Genomic DNA, 20,404 nt, shown 5'->3' with positions numbered 1-20,404 from the left:
GCTCTCTAAAAAGTGTTGAACTACACGGCAGTATATGCTTCCCATTGTACGACATTGTGCGGCCGTTAACCCATTGCTGTCGGGGTATTCTGGGAGAAATGCGTGATGGAAATCCGTTCTGGTTGCCGTGTATGAGGTCTTAATTCGTTGATAATCATTCAATGAGAATACACTGAGGCGACAAGTGTATTGGGATAGCGATATGCATATATTAGGTGGCGGTAGTATCGCGTACACAAAGTACACTATGTGATCAAAAGTATCTGGACACCTAGCTGCAAATGACTTAAAAGTTCGTGGATCCATCCATCGGGAATGCTGGAATTCAATATGGTATTGCCCCAACCTTAGCCTTGATGACACCTTCCACTGTCGCAGGCATACGTTCAATCAGGTGCTGGAATGTTACTTCGGGAATGGTAGCCTATTCTTCATGGAGTGCTGCATTGAGCAGAGGTCGGTGGGTGAGGCCTGGCACGAAGTCGGCTTTCGAAACCATCGCAATGGTGTTCTATAGGGTTCAGGTCACGACTCTGTGCAGGCCACTCAATTACAGGGATGTTTCGTGGTGTAATCACTCCGACACAGGCCTTGCGTTATGAACAGGTGCTCGATCGTGTTCAAAGGTGCAATCGCCATCCCCGAATTTTTCTTTAACAGTGGGAAGCAAGAAGGTACTTAAAACACCAATGTGGAAAAGTGCTATGGTAGTGCCACGCAAAATAAGAAGGTGTGCAAACGCCATCCATGAAATACACGACCACACCATATCAGCACCACCTACAAATTTTACTGTTGGCACTACAGATGATGCAGATGTTCACCGGGGCATCCGCCATACCCACACCCTGCCATCGGACCGCGACATTGTGTACCACGATTCGTCACTGCACACAACGTTTTTCCACTGTTCAATCATCCAATGTTTTGGCTCCTTGCACCAAGCGAGGCGTCGTTTTTTATATATTGGCGTGATGTATGGCTTATGAGTAGCCGCTCGACCATGAAATCCAAGTTTTCTCACCTCCCCCCTAACTGTCATAGTACTTGCAGTGGATCCTGATACAGTTTGGAATTTATGTGTGATGGTCTGGACCGATGTCTGCCTTTTACACATTACTACCCTCTTCAACTGTCGGCAGTCTCTGTCAGTCAACAGCTGTGGTCGGCCTGTACGCTTTTGTGCTGCATGTGTCCCTTCACGTATCCACGTCAGTATCACATCGGAAAAAGTGGACCTAGGGATAATTGGGAGTGTGGAAATCCCGGTTACAGACGTATGACACAAGTGATAGCCAATCACCTGGCCATGTTAGAAGTCTGTGAGTTTCGCCGAGCTCCCCATTCTGCTCTCTCTCGATTTCTATTGACTATTGAGGTCGTTGATACGGAGTACCTGGCAGCAGGTGGCAGCACAATGCACCTAATATGAAAAACGACTGCTTTTAGGGGTGTCCGGACACACATGATCACACAGTGTGTGAAAGGACAGCGCATTGTCAGAGCTGTCTTTTATACTTAGGTGATTCATGTGGAAAGGTTCTTGTCGTGATTGGCCCCACAGCGTTATTTAACAGACTTTGAATGCGGAATGGTAGTTGCAGCTAGAGTCATGGGGCATTATATTTCGGAAATCGTTAGGGGATTCAATATGGCGAGATCCAAATCGTCAAGACTGGGCCGAGAATACCAAATTTTAGGCATTATCTCTCACCACGGACAACGCAGTGGTCGCGGCCTTCACTTAACAACCAGGAACAACAGCGTTTGCCTAGAGTTGTCAGTGTTACCAGACAAGCTAACCTGCGTGAAACGACTGCAGAAATCATTGTGAGACGTACGGTGAACGTATCTGTTAGGACAGGGGTGCAGAATTTAGCGTTAATGGGCTGTACCAGTAGACGACCGACGCAGGTACCTTTGTAAACAACTCCACATTGCCTGCACCGCCTCTCTTGGACTATTGACCTTAGACTTCTGGAAAACGGCGACCTGGTCAGAGGAATCCAGATTTCAGTTGCTAAGAGCAAACCCCACGTAACCATGGGCCCAGGTTGACAGCAAGGTGCTGTCCAAGGCGGGGACGGCTCCACAATGTTGTGGGCTGTGTTCGCATAGAGTGTATTGGCTCCTCTTGCACAAATGAGCCGATCGTTGCTTGGGAACTGCTATGTTGTGCTGCTTGGAGACCATTTGCAGCCATTCACGAACTTCATGTCCCCAAACCACAATCGAATTTTTATAGATCACGGTGTCCCATGTCACTGGGCCACAAAAGTTCAAGATTGGTTTTCAAAATTCTCTGCACAGTTCGCGCGAATAACTGCCCTCCCAGATCGGCCGACATAAATGGAAAAATATGGGACATAATTGAGACGTCACTTCGTCACAAAATCTTCCAGTGGCTACATTTCCGCAGTTTGTAACGTATATTCAACTAATATATGTAACGTAGCTATAGCCAAAATTGCCTGTGTTCGTTTGTGAAACTGGAATGTAACCTGCATATAACACTGTGTGCGTGGTATGAGTGTCAGATTCACTGTCATTTCAGCCCTCAGCCGACCGTTACATGAAAAACTTAAAACTAACATTTGGATAAGCTATCTCACTGCGTATTTTAATATGAAAAACTACAGGAACAAATGAACCTGAAACAATACTCAAATTATGTGACTGCATTTTTGAACATGAATTTAAAAGTGATGCAGAATCTGACTTGTGCAACGGAATGTACTGGATTCGAGTACATGACATGTTTTGATGAGACAGTGTCTCTGTTTTGGCCCAATAACGTCTTTAGATGACTGCCTTTTTCCATGTGGCTTACAGCAATGCACAGCAGTATGCAGCAGCAGCGGCTAAAGCTTATTGTTACTAAGAGTAAATTTAATAAAAAGTAGTTTGCTTGGGCGCTGTTAACTGCTAAATAACTTGTGAGAAGGGATTTTATCAGTGAAGTCTATTGTAAACTTCAGAATCATCATGAACAAGTACTAATAATGACAATGACAAATGACGTATGTGTCAATAATGGCTGAGTGCCAGATTAACCAATTATTTCAGTTTCAGAATTGCGTTAACATTTAGTAACCACAGCATATTATTTACATATGGAGAATATTTATTATTATTTGGAAGATAAGGAGCCTTCTTTCACTGACAAGCGAAACATGGGATTATTGCAAACTCGGACTAACAATCACGAGTCTAACCTTGCAGTTGCTTTTGCGCTATGCTTCCGAATTTTACCTGGAATTCCATCTCCAAGCGTAGTTAAGCCATCTAAATCCCTCCTGGCTGTATAAATGAAATCAAGCCTTGAGTGTGGTGAGATCCGCCGTCACAGCTGTGAGGGCAGCGTGAAACGTCTTCTGTCGCCGAGCTCTCGACTTCCACCACTGCTTTCACTCCCGCAGACACACCTCGTCTCACAGCAATGCGCTCCCATCTTTCGCCCTCAGATATGTTACTACCGATATTTGAATGCTTACACAATGGAAAGAATAGCGTTCAGTTGGATATATTGTTTCATGTAGTGGAGAGTTCTGACACACTCTTAAAAAGTCAGTGACGGCTGTAGAGGGAGCATGGTTCAGTATTTCGGCAGGGGCCTTCCAGCGACTTGTTGAGTCAATGCGACGTCGAGTTGCTACGCGCCGGCGAGCAAATGGTGGTCTCACACGATATTATGAGGTATCTCAAGACTTTTGTCACCTCATTGTGTTAAATCGTGAAAAAGTGTACATTCTGTCCTAGTGACAAATCACCTGTACACTGTACACACAAAATATGGGATGTAGAACGTAAATCATTAAGAGGTTAAGCCTTAGGTCTGTTCAGTCTTGGCAACGTATGCCTACAAATCAGACTGATGAGCTATCTATGACCGTGGCCCTTGTCATCGTCATGTAGCCAGTAATTCCACCTGCTACTGCCACAGATGAATCCTGATGGTATCACCAGTTCTTTATTCGAGCAGCTACTCCACTGGCCCCACAGGGCTGGGTGGAACCTTCTCCAGACTTCCTGGCCTCATAGAAAAGATGAGGTGGTTCCAGAATCCGAACTCTCGTCCTTCCGCACTGAAGTCAATGACGATAACTATTCGGCTTTGCTGGCGGCAAAAAAAAATTGTAACTCGTCTACGCTAAAACAACTTATGTATATGCTTTAAATGAAAACGCACTGAGGATTGAATATGCAGCAGGATTTTGGAACATGTATCGTTCAAATGGTTCAAATGGCTCTGAGCACTATGGGACTCAACTGCTGTGGTCATAAGTCCCCTAGAACTTAGAACTACTTAAACCTAACTAACCTAAGGACAGCACTCAACACCCAGCCATCACGAGGCAGAGAAAATCCCTGACCCCGCCGGGAATCGAACCCGGGAACCCGGGCGTGGGAAGCGAGAACGCTACCGCACGACCACGAGATGCGGGCGAACATGTATCGTATTCGAACATTATGAATTACCTCGAAGCAAAGAGTCTATTGACGAACACTCAACAATGATTTACAAAACATCGTTCTTGTGAAACAGAACTAGCTCTTTATTGGCATGAAGTGTTGAGTGCTGTTGATAAGGGATTTCAGATCGATTCTGTATTTCTGGATATCCGGAATGCGTGCTTATGGAATATCGTCTCAGTTATGTGACTGTATTTGTGATTTCCTGTTATAGAGGTCACAGTTCGCAGTAATTTGATGAAAAGTCATCGAGGAAAACAGATGCTATTTCTGGCGTTCCCCAAGGTAGTGTTATAAGCCCTTTGCTGTTCCTTATCTATATTGACAATTTGGGAGATAATCTGAGCAGGCATCATAGGTTGTTTGCAGATGACGCTGTCGTTTATCGACTAATAAAGTCATCAGAAGATCAACACAAATCGCAAAACGGTTTAGAAGAAATATCTGAATGCTTCGAAAATTGGCAGTTGACCCTAAATAACGAAAAGTGGGAAGTTATCCACATGAGTGCTAAAAGAAATCCGTTAAACTTCGGTTACACGATAAATCAGTGAAATCTAAAGGCCGTAAATTCAGGTAAATATCTAGGAATTACAATTACGAAAAACTTAATTTGGAAGGAACACACAGAAAATATTGTGGGGAAGGCTAACTGAAGACTGCGTTTTATTGGCAGGACACTTAGAAAATGTAACAGATCTACTAAGGAGACGGCCTACACTACGCTTGTCCGTCTCCTTTTAGAACACTGCTGCACGGTGTTGGATCCTTACCAGATAGGATTGACGGAGTACATCGAAACAGTTGAAAGAAGGACAGCACGTTTTATATTATCTCGAGATATGGGAGAGAGTGTCACTGAAACGATACAGGATTTGGGCTGGACATCATTGAAACAAGGGCGTTTTTCTATGCGACGGAATATTCTAACGAAATTTCAATCACCAATTTTTCCTCCGAATGCGAATATTTTGTTGACACTGTGGTGTCACAGCCAGACACCACACTTGCTGGGTGGTAGATTTAAATCGGCCGCGGTCCATTAGTACATGTCGGACCCGCGTGTCGCCACTGTCAGTGATCGCAGACCGAGCGCCACCACACGGCAGGTCTGGAGAGACGGACTAGCACTCGCCCCAGTTGTACGGACGACTTTGCTAGCGACTACACTGACGAAGCCTCGCTCCTTTGCAGAGCAGATAGTTAGAATAGCCTTCAGCTAAGTCCATGGTTACGACCTAGCAAGGCGCCATTAGCTTACATTGCATTTATCTACAGTCTCTCACTTGTATCGTCAAGAGCGATGTACAACAATGATGGATTAAAGTTAAGTATTCCAGAAGCTACGTACTTTTCTTTATAGCATTCATTACGTATCCTGTTTCAGACCTCACGCCATCCTGCGTGAGCTTATAGCGTGCATTTCGGTCTCCTCAAACCACACTGTGTCGGCACTTCTGTCGACACATCATATTGGCGACGAGGCTTAAAAGAGGATTTCGCGTTCGTATTACACTAATTTACTTTTCATGGCTTCGCCACAATCTCCAGATGTACTGTCCGAATTTTATCGCTTGCAGAATCAGCAGACGCAAGCCTTATTGGATGCCCTTGGACAGCTTGTCCAGGGTCAACGTGCAATGCAAACCGATGCGGCAGCCGCCGTTTCACCGCTACCGCAGCCACAACATGCTGTTGCACCCCAGTTTCGTCCATACGATGCGGAACTGGAAACATGGACGGAGTGGTCACGCCAATTTGGATTTCATCTCGCCGCCTACAGAATTCAAGGTTACGAGCGGCAGCTTCACTTATTGTCTTGTGTCGGCGTGCACACGTACCGTGTGATAGTGAAATTGTTTCCTCGACGCGACGTAGCAACTCTGTCCTACGAAGAAATTTTGTCGGCATTACATGCCTATTTCAAAGAAACAGTCAATGTCGTTGCAAAAAGGTATGCGTTCTTTCGTACAAAACGTACGGCCAGTCAGACTAATAGGGAGTGGGTTGCAACATTGCAAGGCCTTACTAGGGATTGTGCTTTTGAGTGTGAATGTGGCCTCCCTTATTCAGATACAATGGTACGTGATGCAATTGCACAGAACGTTTCTGATGTTCGTATACGGGAACAGATTTTGAAACTAGTTAATCCCTCCCTTCAACAAGTGATAGACATATTGGATAGGCAAGACACACTTGACTTTGCTCAGGAATCATTTGAACATTCGCCAGCAGTGTGTCATATTAACCGGCCCGCCGGGCGCGCTGCACGGAACTGTAAACAGCCCTCGCGCACGTCCGCGCAGCCACGTGTCTGCGCGCGGTGTGCAACCAGACATTCGCGTGACAATTGCCCGTCACGCTATTTGTTTTTACTGTAATAAGAAAGGACATGTTCAAAGTGTTTGCCAGAAAAAGCTCAGATCAGACAATCACAACCATTCCCGGCCCTTTGCTTCGCGCCGGAATCGAACCAAGGACACTCAGGCTCGTGGACCTTCGCCCATGGACATTCATGTAGTTAATTCCACTCCGCCCAGTGCCACTTCCTCTAACTGATTTCGTCCCACAAAAATTGTGCGTCGACGTCGACGGAATTCGCGTCCGGTCGCAAGTGCTTCTGTACCAGTATCAGTTCAAATTGCGCGAGAAAGTCGCTCTTGTCGTCAGCAGGACAATAAACTTTTTGTAGACTTGGACCTTGAAGACAAAGTGATCCCATTCCAGCTCGATACCAGAGCTTCAGTATCCTTGATCAATCACGACACGTACAAACAACTGGGCAAACCTCCGTTGCATGCCGCAAAGGTTCAGTTAACTAGTTATTCAGGACAGCAGATCCCTGTGTTAGGACAGTGCAGCCTTCTTGCCACATACAAGGGACAAACAACACTTGTGTCATTTTACGTTCTTCGTTCTTCTACTGCAGTGAACTTGTTTGTTTTAGATTTATTTCAGTTGTTTAACATGTCTATAGTCAATCAGGTCCTATCAGTGAACGAGACTGTGCCTTCAGCCAGTGTTTCTAGTCTATGTGAAGAAGTTGCAGACATTTTTGCACCGGGCCTTGGTTGCGCTACGAACTATGAAGCACATTTGGAACTGAAAGTCAACGCGCAACCGAAATTTTTCAGAGCGCGCAATGTTCCCCACGCATTGCGTGATGAGGTCGCAAGAACATTACACGATTTAGAATCACAAGGTGTAATTGAACGTGTGCAGGCTTCTCTCTGGGCCTCACCATTAGTAATTTTGCCAAAACCTTCCGGAAAACTGAGACTGTGTGTGGACTTCAAGGCAACAGTGAATCCACAACTAGTGATTGCAACTTTTCCTTTACCCCGCCCGGAAGATCTCTTTGATAAACTGTGCCTGGGTACATACTTTTCGAAGTTGGACCTAGCTGATGCATACTTGCAAATACCAGTGGACGACGAATCCCAGCGCGTCTTGGTGGTTAACACGCATCTTGGTTTGTACCGATTCAAAAGACTGCCATTCGGGTGTGCATCCGCCCCTGCATTGTTTCAGCAATATTTACAAACTGTTTGTGCGTCTGTCCCTACTGCTGCGAACTATCTGGACGATATTGTGATCTCCGGAAAGACAGTAGAAGAACATTTAGCAAATCTCCGAACATTATTTCAGGTATTGCGACAAAATGGTCTTCGCTTGCGGAAGGACAAATGTGTGTTTTTTGCTCGTGACTTACCATATCTGGGACATGTCATAAATGCACAAGGCATACATCCGAGTCCAGAGCACCTCCGAGCCATACAAGACTTGCCTTCGCCGCAGAATTTGAAGCAGCTACAGAGTGTGTTGGGAAAAATTAACTACTATCATAACTTTCTCCCGCATGCCTCTTCCATTTCAGCTCCGCTTCATCGCTTACGCCGTAAAGGTGTTCCGTTCGTCTGGACGACGGAATGCGAACGCGCCTTTCGCCAGTTGAAATCGGCGTTGCTTTCAAATACTTGCCTTACGCCATTCGGTCCCCAGAAACCCCCTTTTGTTGATGGTCGATGCGTCGGATTTCGGGATCGGTGCTGTGCTTGCGCACAAAGAAGGATCGCATGATCGCCCTATTGGCTTTGCGTCAAAATTGCTCTAGTCCGCGCAAAGAAATTATTCACAGATCGAGAAAGAAGCTTTGGCTCTCGTCTTTGGTGTTACTAAGTTCCATGATTTCTTGTATGGTCGTCACTTTACCATCATCACAGACCACAAACCTTTGACATCGCTTTTCCATCCGAACAAGCCTGTACCTCCACGTACAGCGCAAAAATTCATTCGCTGGTCTACTTTCCTCTCGCAGTACCGCTACGATATCTTGTATCGGTCCACTGCTAAGCACGGAAACGCTGATGCGTTGTCCCGTTTGCCTGTTTCTGAGGATCGAGCATTCGATTCTTCCGAACTTGCTTGCATGTTCATTGATGCGGAAACCGATAACGTGATCGAATCGTTGCCGATTGATTTTCGTCGTGTAGCTACAGCCACAGCTGCTGACCCTGTCCTTGCTACCGTTCTGCGTTTTGTTGCTACGCACTGGCCCTTCTCAAAGTCGCGGATCGAGGATCCGCTGTTAGCCGATTTTTTGCTCACAAGGAGAGACTTTTTGTACGACATGGTGTTTTGTTGTTGCGTTCTGATAATGATCAGTCCAGAGTCGTGGTCCCACGTTCGTTACAGTCCTCTGTCTTACGGCTTATTCACTAAGGACATTGGGGTATAGTGCGAACGAAACAACTTGCTCGTCAGCACTGTACTTGGTTCGGAATCGATGCTGCGATTACGAATCTGTGCTCTTCTTGCATGGCGTGTGCCGAACAACAATCAGCACCACCGCGGACATTCTTTGCATGGCCGAAAGCCACTTCCCCTTGGCAACGCTTGCACATCGATTTTGCTGGTCCATTCTGGAATGCTCGATGGTTGGTTGTGGTAGATTCGTTCAGTAATTTTCCTTTTGTTGTATGGATGTCTTCCACGACGTCATCTGCCACCATCCAAGCGTTGTCTGCTATGTTTTGCATTGAAGGTCTTCCACAGACTATTGTTTCCGACAATGGCCCACAATTCATGTCCGCGGAATTTCAGTCATTCTGCAAGGCCAATGGTATTCAACATCTGACATCCGCGCCATTTTCGCCTCACTCAAACGGTGCCGCTGAACGATTGGTCCGGACCTTCAAGTCACAGATGTTGAAGTTGAAAGAGTCACATTCTAGGGAGGACGCGTTATTGCTCTTTTTGTCTTCGTATCGCTCTCAGCCCCGCGATGGTCGCTCGCCGGCTGAGTTGCTCCATTGTTGTTCTCATCGAACCTTGATGTCTTTGCTGCATCCGCCGCATCAGGTTCCTGTGCAGCGGCAGACTCCTGCTTTTGCTCCAGGCGACGTTGTATTCTATCGCAACTATCGCGGTTCACGGCGTTGGCTCGCAGGGCGCATTCTTCGCTGCGTCGGCCGCGCGATGTATTTGGTTTTGGGTGCCTCTGGTGAGGTGCGTCGGCATCTCAATCAGCTGCGCCTCTGTCGTCGCACGGGTTCTGCCGCTCCCCGTCTGCTTTCAGCGACGGTGCCGTACGGTCAGCGCCCTGGGGGACCCATCTACTGGCTCGCCTCATCCCCATGTGTTACCGACGCTGCCTTCCATTTTGCCCCATGGCGACGCGCGGCCGCCGCCTGTTCTCCCGCCGGCGCCGCCCGCAGTGGACGCGTCGCTGCAACCGCCTGGCGCCTCCCTTGGTCACGCGCCGCCGATCGCTTCCCGTGACCAGCTGTCCTCCGCCATGGAACTCTTGCCCGCTCCGGACCACATGGCGTCTTCGCGCGTCGGGTACCCCGACGCGATGGAGGTCGACCCTTCGGCCTCTCCTGTCACTTTACGGGCGCATACACCGCATGTTGGCGTGCACCCTGGACTAGGTTTTCAGGCGTTTCCTAGCTCCCCTCGGACCGAATGGCAGCGTGCGGGTGGTACGGCCTCGCCTGTTGTTAGGCTCCCCACCTCATCGCATACGTCAACATGGGGTCCTCCCCACGGCGGGCGGAAGCCTTATCACACGACCGTTCGCCGATTTGCGGTGTCACAGCCAGACACCACACTTGCTGGGTGGTAGCTTTAAATCGGCCGCGGTCCATTAGTACATGTCGGACCCACGTGTCGCCACTGTCAGTGATCGCAGACCGAGCGCCACCACACGGCAGGTCTGGAGAGACGGACTGGCACTCGCCCCAGTTGTACGGACGACTTTGCTAGCGACTACACTGACGAAGCCTCGCTCCTTTGCAGAGCAGATAGTTAGAATAGCCTTCAGCTAAGTCCATGGCTACGACCTAGCAAGGCGCCATTAGCTTACATTGCATTTATCTACAGTCTCTCACTTGTATCGTCAAGAGCGATGTACAACAATGATGGATTAAAGTTAAGTATTCCAGAAGCTACGTACTTTTCTTTACAGCATTCATTACGTATCCTGTTTCAGACCTCACGCCATCCTGCGTGAGCTTATAGCGTGCATTTCGGTCTCCTCAAACCACACTGTGTCGGCACTTCTGTCGACACATCAGACACAGACCTACATAGGGAGAAACGATGATCACGGCAAAATAAGGGAACTGAGAGCTCGTACAGAGAGACACAGGCGCTCGTTCGTTGCACGTTACACGAGGTTGGAATAATAGAGAATTGTGAAGGTGGCTCGATGAACCCTCTGCCAGGCACTAAAATGTGATTTGCTGAGAATCCACGTAGATGTATACGTTGTTGATACTCCTCAAGTGAAGGTCAATAGCTGTGCAGCTGAAGTATGAATTCCTCATTATCTATAGGTAATGATAGCTTAACTTTCACAAACGTTTATAGACATATTACGCTTTATCATTCACGGAGAGTCAAAGAAGCTGTTTAGTTTCCATCAATATGGATATCAGCAACTCAGCTGACGGATCACTAACTTAATCACAGTTATTTACTAGAATTATGGAAAAAGTATCAAATTATTCCCTGTACTTCTGTTATTACCGCCTCAGTTGCACCATTCTACCTAGGGTGGGTTCCATTTCATGTCTATCTTTGTGAAATTTGTTTGACTGTCTTGTGTTCAGAGGTCGCAGTTTCACTTTTGCCTGAATGGGAGCTTCTACCCTTTTGACAACTCTATTTGGATGATGAAATGTGTGGATGATGAAATGAAGATGTTAGCAATTTCATTTTTGATGTGTAATATATTCCATTTCCCATCCACGGACCATAGACCTTGCCGTTGGCGCGGAGGTTTGCTTGCTTCAGCGATACAGATAGTTGTACCGTAGTTGCCACCACGATGGAGGGGTATCTGTTGAGAGGCCAGACAAACATGTGGTTCCTGAAGACGGGCAGCAGCTTTCTCAGTAGTTGCACGGGCATCAGTCTGTATGATTGACTGACCTGGCCTTGTAACATTAACCACAACGGCCTTGTTGCTCTGGCACTGCGAACGGCTGGAAGCAAGGGGAAACTACAGCAGTAATTTTTCCGGGGGCACCGCTTTACTGTATGGTTAAATGATTATGGCACCCTCTTGGGTAAAATATTCTGTAGGTAAAAAAGTCCACCGTTCGGATCTCTAGGCAGGAACTACTTAGGAGGACATAATTATCAGAAGAAAGAAAACTGGCGTTCTGCAGATCGGAGCATTGAATGTCAGATCCATTAATCGGGCCGGTAGGTTAGAAAATTTAAAAGGGAAATGGACAGGTTAAAACTGGATATAGTGGAAATTAGCGACGTTCTTTGGCAAGAGAAACAAAACTTCTGGTAAGGTGAATACGGGGTTATAGAGGTAATGCAGGAGTAGGATTAATAATTAAAAAAATAGGAGTGCGGGTAAGCAACTACGAAAAGCATATTGAATTCATTACTGTAGCCAAGATATACACAAAGCCCTCGCAGTGGTTGAGAAGGGAGTGAGACAGGGTTGTAGCCTATCCCAAATGTTATTCAATCTGCATATTGAACAAGCGGTACATTTTCTGCGGTTCATCACGCTGCTGACTAGGGCAACCGCCCTGCCAGAGTTGCGGCACGTGCAGGCGCTCTGCCGATGTGACGCCTGGTGCAGGGAGAGGAACAGACGACGGATGGAAGTCAAAAATTGAAAAAGGGAAAATATGCTGCAGCACCCTGCAATGTCACCGTAATGTGTTGTGGAACTACAGTTTTACAGCTCTGTTTGGACATGTGTTACTAACGGTTTTCTACAATTCGTTGTAAATAAACGTAAACCTATTATATTGTTTCATATTATGCACAAACTATATGGTGCAAATATTGGTACTAACTACATGCTATGAACACACTAGCTTTCAAACCATCTCTACTGCTGACACATGAGTAAATTTAGTCTGGGATCAGAACTAAGTGGTCTGAATATTGCTATTAATGTCAAATTATAACAGAGGTCGCCAATTAATGCATCGTCTGCACACACAGAAGCAGTCTTAGATATGAAGTTTAAATGCATTCTAACCATAGAGTTCATATGCCAGTAATATGGATGTGCCACACACGTGTTCTGTTTTCTTGGCACCAGTGTGTATCAGTAGCTGACGCGCACTCTTTGGTTCCAGCGAAGCTAAGAGTTCCTAGCTCCGCTGGTCAGCTGTAGGTGCCCGAGCACGGGGTATTTTGGACACATGAAGGATAATTTTACATGGCCGATGGAGAAATTCGTGGTCAGAGTCATGGACGCTGAGGGGGACCTATTATTGCTGTGTTTGCGGTTGTTGGACTTTGTAGAGTCTTGGATTGTAGATGACCAATGGAGCTGCGTGATTAATACATCAGGCCTTAGGCGGAAGGAAAATGCTTTGGACTGTCCGATACTGCAATTCTTCTAATTAACTGTGAAACTTGATATGTCTCACCAAGTACTGGTTTCACATCGGAGTAATCCATCGTATTCTGGTTCCACCTCTATCTTTGTTCACTTAATGTTCTCCTCTACGATTTTGCTGGCGCCTTTACCTGGTCAATTTGTATAAAGTTTGGCAGTTATTTATTGCATGCAGTGGTGGAACTTCAGATACATTTCTGTGTGGTCAATTCATGGGCTGTGAGAGTAACTGATCTTCGGTGTTAACTGCAGATTTCGTTAGTTGTGATTGATTTGTGTGAGTATTCCGCGCTTCTCTTACAGACCTATGCTCTGGTTTACAATATGTTTTAGTGTGAGCCAACTGATGGACTGTTCGGAGAAAACTACTGATTTGGCTGCTTGTTATTTATTTTTGTTGTTGTGTACTAGTTCCTACTATTCTTCCCAGTGACTTAACATCTAGTATAAATGTACATTATTAAATAAAAATACGAATAGTACAGGCCTAAGCCAGGTTTTGTGACCAAGGTCATAACTTGTCTTAAAGAGGAGTCTGGCTAAGTTCAAAATTGTACTAATCCACGTAACACTGTTTATCCATCTTCACTCATTCTTTGTTCGTATCGTAATTGAGGTATTTGGAAATGTTACGTTTCCTTTAATAGTAACCGTAGGCCAGTGTGTATTAATTTCATAGTGAGCTTATTTACTCTTCCTCGTGAGCCTCCTACTGGTATCCAGCGTAGTGTTAACTTTACTCTGTTTGTAACCTGTGGAACGCTGTTGGCTGTTGGGCACTACTCTGCCCAACAAGACTTCTGCTAAGTCGTTCCAGTTAGAGCAATTCGTTACGTAAATTTATTATCGTCTTCTTTTTATATACTAGTTTCACACAATAGGTAGAAGTTTATGTCAAATTATATGTATGGTCACATTTGACCGACATATATGAAGTTCCTTTTCATACATTCATTTATTTACAGAGAGAAGTTAAGCAAGAGCCTCTTGTCCAGCTAAAACGCACACATCAAGAAAAGTTTTGCATCAACTCGGTTCGGAGAGTTTCAGAATATGTACAGAATCTGGAATAGTGCTAAACATAAACATCATTTCCTCCCTTTTTATTGCCCATAAAAACCACACACTGCATGTTGAACCACCATAGAGCGAGACGTTCAGAGATGCTGATTCATATTGCTGTACACACCGGTACCTGTCATCCCCAGTAGCACGTCCTTTTGCATTGATGCGTGCCTGTATTCGTCGTGGCACACTACCCATAAGTTCATCAAGGTGCTGTTGCTCCAGATTGTCCCACTCCTCAATGGCGATTCGGCGTAGATGCCTCAGAGTGGTTCAAGGGTCACGTCGTCCATAAACCGCACTACCGATCCCAGGCATGAGCGACTGGGTTCATGTCTGGTGAACATGCTGGCCACTCTAGTCAAGCGATGTCGTTATGCTGAAGGAAATCTTTACAAGATGTGCACGATGGGAGCGCAAATTATGGTCCATGAAGACGAATGCCTCGCTAATATGCTGCCAATATAGTTGCACTATCGATCGGAGGATGGAATTCACGTATCGTGCAGCCATTATGGCCCCTTCCATGACCACCAGTGGCGTACGTCAGCCCCACATAATGCCACCCCAAAAGAGCAGGGAACTTCCATCTTGCTGCACTTGCTGGGCAGTGTATCTAATGCGGTCATCCTGACTGGGTCACCTCCAAACACATCTCTGACAGTTGTCTGACTGAAGGCATATACGACTGTTATCGGTGAAGAGAACTTGATGCCAGTCGTGAGGGATGCATTCACATATTGTTGGGCCCACCTGTACCGCACTGCATGGTGTCGTGGTTGCAAAGATGCACCTCACCATCGACATCTGGAGTGAAGTTGTGCATCATGCAGCCTATTCCACACAGTTTGAGTTGTAACACGACGTCCTGTGGCTGCACAAAAAGCATTATGCAACATGGTGGCGTTGTTGTCAGGGTTACTCCGAGCCGTAATCCGTGGGAAGCGATCATGCACTGCAATACTAGCCCTTGGGCAGCCTGAGCGAGGGATGTCATCGACAGTTCCTCTCTCTCTTTATCTCCTCCATGTCTGAACAACATCACTTTGATTCACTCTGAGATGCTTGGACGCTTCCCTTCTTGAGAGCCCTTCCTGACACAAAGAAACAATGCGAACGCAATCAGACCGCAGTACTGACCGTCTAGGCAGGGTTGAACTACAGACAACACTAGCCATGTACCTCCTTCTTGGTGGAATGACTGGAACTGATCAGCTGTCAGACTCTGTCCGTCTAATAGGCGCTGCTCATACGTGGTTATTTACATCTTTGGGCGGGTATAGACAACTCTGAACAGTAAAATAGACTGTGTCTGTGATACAGTAGCCAAAGTCAACATCTATCTTCAGGAGTTCTGGGAACTGGGGTGATGCTAAACTGTTTTTCATGTATGTAATTGGCTTACAATAACATGTAAACATAATCTTAAATTACTCTAGATGGGATACAGCTCTGAGCATTGTTTGATAGATTGTTACATCGTCTCTTAAGCTCAGATTAATAATATTTTACCTTTTATTTCTTTAAGTTGTCGTGATCTTACGGTTTCCACTTTGTGCAGCATACTACATGGAAGAACCAGTCAGTAATTGTGTTACCAAAGATGATTTATTTTCATGTATGTGGACTCCTTCAATGAAAATTTCTGTGGGTGTATGCCTTATCATGAATTTTGGAAATTGTTGCATTGTGAACACATTTGCATCTCCGCAAGACATGGATATAATTAGTGAGTGTGTGTTTCTCTTGTAAATGCTTGTCCGTGGAAAATAAGAAAATTCTTGATGCTTTTAAGAATTGCTGTAATTGCCCGCATCTCGTGGTCGTGCGGTAGCGTTCTCGCTTCCCACGCCCGGGTTCCCGGGTTCGATTCCCGGCGGGGTCAGGGATTTTCTCTGCCTCGTGATGGCTGGGTGTTGTGTGCTGTCCTTAGGTTAGTTAGGTTTCCTTAGTTCTAAGTTCTAGGGGACTTATGACCACAGCAGTTGCATCCCATAGTGCTCAGAGCCATTTTGAGCCAAGTGCTGTAATACCTTTATGGTATTGTAGGAGGAATGGTTTGTTTTGAGTAATCATTGCTATTTTTTTCACAGCTACTGTGATACTGTATTACAGTATTCCGAGACACAAAATAAGCCTTTGGGGTTTCCTTGGGGATGACTGATGTTCCTGCTCAATACAACGTGCTCTTTTTCTGTTCAGCCGACTCTCTTTGGACTTCCATCATAACTGTTTACTTAAAGTCATACTTGGCCGACCTGCACTGGGTGTTTACAAACTGCACAGTTGGCTCAATAAATGAATTGTTCTTGATTTAAAAAAAATGGCTCTGAGCACTATGGGACTTAACACCTGAGGTCATCAGTCCCCTAGAACGTAGAACTACCTAAACCTAACTAACCTACAGACATCACACACATCAATGCCCGAGGCAGGATTCGAACCTGCGACCGGAGCAGTCACGCGGTTCCTGACTGAACCGCCTAGAACCGCTCGGCCACAGCGGCCGGCCTCTTAAGTTAAAGAGTTATTGTTACTGTGGTCCAACAACTTACCGCAACAGTACAGCGCCTTACTGCCACACTGGAGGCGGTGTTATTTGTAATAGCATATTCTTACCAATTACTTTACAGTAATGAATTTAGTTAAAAATATGTTTATTATTGATGATATACGTCTCGATTACTGTTGAATTTTCATGGAAGGAAACTCGCTTCTTGCTACACACATTAGTTTATATGAATCTCACATTGTCGCTACTGTTGTGATTTTAGTAGACTAGCGTTGTTTTTACTTCAGAGGTGTGTATTGTACTGCTAGTCTCGTGTTATCCTGTCTATCCAGTATTGGTAGTTGAACTGCCTGGCGCGGTCCACTGGGCTTTCCCCTTGTGATTCCTGGCCCCGCTGTCAGCCCCTGCATCGAGTAGTGCAGTCGCCTCCTCCGTGCGGCCGTGCTCTGCCGCAAAGTGCAGCGGCGTGTCCCCGTCCACATTCCTGGCATTGGGGTCTGCAGAGGACGCCGCCAGCAGCCGCACCATGGCCGGCCGGCCGCCCCATGCAGCCCAGTGGAGCGGCGTGTTCTGGACCCAGTTCCCGGCGTCCACCTCCGCGCCAGCCCCCACCAGACAGCTCGCCGCTTCCACGTGACCCTCCCAGGCTGCAAAGTGCAGCGCAGTATTCTTGTTCCCATCCGTCACACCCACATCAGCCCCAGCTGCCAGCAGCATCTGCAGCTCTTGGACTGTCCCATCGCTAGCTGCCTTGATCAGCCTCCTGCCTTTCTCCGCTGCAGAGAGGATCCTACACAAAACACAGAAATTCTCAGACTTTCCTTCAAACACACACTCCTGATGAAGAAACGTATCAGAGTGGTACAACTGTAACCAGTTCTAAAACTCATCTCTAAGACAACTGATAAACCTTCTATGATACAGAACACTAATAAAGTCGTTTTATATTAAGGCACAGATGCACAGTTACGTCATCCTCTCATATTCTTCATGCTCTCTCCACGAAAAATTCCTTCATTCCAACTCTCAAGATACAAAGTTATCACATTTTGTCACGTTAATTCGTGGCCGTTTTTTGACAGAATTCTATCGTTATAGAAGTTGTTGCCTCCCACTTCGTTCAGCCATTACTAGTTCTCTGAGTGCAGCAGTTTTCTCTGACACTGCTATTTAAAGAGAAGTTTCTGTTACTACAGGAACAAAAGTAAATCCAATTACCTCAAAAGTTCTTCACACAAACTCGACAAACAGAGAAAGCTGCTGTTAACTAGGAAATCATTTAGTAGTTAAGTTTCAGATACGGCAATGATACCAAACTGGACTCCTCTACCACTACACACAATCACACTCATTGACAGATGCACGTACACACAGGAACTAAGACAAACACACACACACACACACACAAACTTACACATACACATAGAGAGAGAGAGACAAAGAGAGAGAGAGAGAGAGAGAGAGACACACAGAGAGAGAAACTTTCGTCTTAAATTCCTGTGGCTGTGATGCGCCTTAAGGCGACAGTGAGGTCATGAGAGTAAATTAAAGTTTAATGTACTTGTCTCGATATGACAACTGTTGGAAAGTAAATCTTGTTTCCTGGAAAGCACTGCAGTATGTCATTTACATGCGACAAATTCGCTAGGATGAGTCTGAAAGAAAATACCTATATGCTGATACAACACATTGTGTGGGGCATGTGCTCAGGAGAAAAATTTAACAATATTTTTTGAAATTAAAGTCAATTAAGAAGTAATTATTTCCATTATTCTGGTAAATGACGTATTAAAATAATGAATCTAATATCCACTGATCGATAAAATACATAATTCCTTTTTCTAGAAATATTTTTGGCCGACGGATTTGCAAGTGTGGCTGATTCTATTGAAAATCATACAGTTGACTAAAACTGATTTTATAGTTCTGATAACTACATGAGATAATAATGGACCTTTTCTATATAATACGAGAGAAACTAACGTGAATCCTGAATGACTGTACAGGAACCAACAGCTCTGAAGCCCTTTTGATCCCCACAGTGCTTAACTTGGTGTGGTCCTGGTGAAGGCAGTGTATTTATGTCAGCCTCACACAGATGTCTGAGTGTGTGTGTGTGTGTGTGTGTGTGTGTGTGTGTATGAGTGTGTGTAGTATGGTGAAGGTTGACCCACACTGTGGCACTGAATGTTTGAAGTAGTGCTACTTAGTTTTTAAATGCACTGATCACTGACAGACGTCAAAGTCACATGTCCAGATTCAAAAAACTCCTACAAATGAGACCCAGACTCTGAACTGTTTGGGCAATTTAATATGGAGCAGTGCAAGCTGCTTCACAAACAGGCGTTAATCTATCATTACTGGTAGTGTAATGGTAATCATTTATAACCTGACCAGGATCAGTGACAATTTAAGTCACTTTATCTACTACTGTTTCTCATTACTACTAAATATTTTCTGGAATCCCCACATTAATTACAGCTCGTTGCCTCATGAGTATACCTAGTGCATGATCCCCTCTCCTCCAATTCAACAGATTTTCTGGGTGGACAAGATGCTGCAAGTCTATATTCTGTTAGATCAGTCGTATGTGGGCTTTTGTGCCACAAAGTTTTTCGCTGTTAGAAGATGCTCCACTACTCTGTACTCTAAATCTGCTACTGAAGCAGCCACACACAACTTCTGCAGACTGATGAGTCTCTGCCTTTCATGTGTGTGGGGCTGGTAGTGGTACCATCCAGCATGGATGTGCCTTAGCTGTGGACCGAGGACAGCCACCTCCTATGCTCAAGTGATATCTGATGGGGTATGGGGTAGCAGGCAATTTGTTAAGTGGTGTTGCTAGCACTGATACAATGGATATGGTGGAGACCAGCAAACCATGCCCAAAATTGCATGCATGAAAATGAAAACTACACATCATAAGCTTTCCTAGCATTTTCTCTCACATTGTTGACAAATATTACATACATATAAACTTTGTTAGTAATAATCAGTCACTCCCAATTCTTTCAGTATTTAGCAGCAGTCCTTCCACTGCCCAAAAAATTTCCTAACAGAACACAGCCAGTGGTGTGTCACTTTCTATGTAATGACAGCATCTTCAAGACTGCCTTTAGTATCACAATGCTACAGTACATGCAGATGTAGGATCTCAAACCATGGGACTGACTGTGCTCCCATAAACTAAAAGTTTGCTCTCTGTATATGGATTACTGTATGTAGAATACTAACAGGAAATGGGGTAACTTATGATTCACTCTGAAATGTATGAATGACTTTATAAAAAAGTTGTTATACTTAACGGACTTTTAGCTGAATGATTCTCAACAACAGGGTTTTTCATTTATAATTTTAGCACACATTTTTTCCTCTGTAGTGATGAAAAATAATATTTCACCTCATGAAAGTGGCAGTAACACAAACCTACTATAAAAATATAATTTAGTTATGGTAAGTAGTTTTGAGAG

The 20,404-nt window shown here is 45.3% G+C and overlaps 1 protein-coding gene across 3 annotated transcripts in view; it reads right to left on the bottom strand.

The window, feature by feature from the left end:
- Window positions 1–16,011: 16,011 nt before the first annotated feature.
- LOC126213585 (uncharacterized) overlaps window positions 16,012–20,404 on the bottom strand; it is a 124,128-nt gene continuing 119,735 nt past the window's right edge. For all 3 annotated transcript variants that reach the window (XM_049941433.1, XM_049941435.1, XM_049941434.1), the window contains exon 7: window positions 16,012–17,724. In XM_049941433.1, coding sequence (XP_049797390.1) covers window positions 17,259–17,724 — 466 coding nt within the window. In that variant the 3' untranslated portion in view covers window positions 16,012–17,258. The remainder of the gene's footprint in view (window positions 17,725–20,404) is intronic.

Source organism: Schistocerca nitens, chromosome 11 (genome assembly GCF_023898315.1).
Source record: "Schistocerca nitens isolate TAMUIC-IGC-003100 chromosome 11, iqSchNite1.1, whole genome shotgun sequence".
NCBI classification, from domain to species: Eukaryota; Metazoa; Arthropoda; class Insecta; order Orthoptera; family Acrididae; genus Schistocerca; species Schistocerca nitens.
Note: the sequence above shows the minus strand (reverse complement) of the source record. Positions and strands in the feature narration are given on the sequence as shown.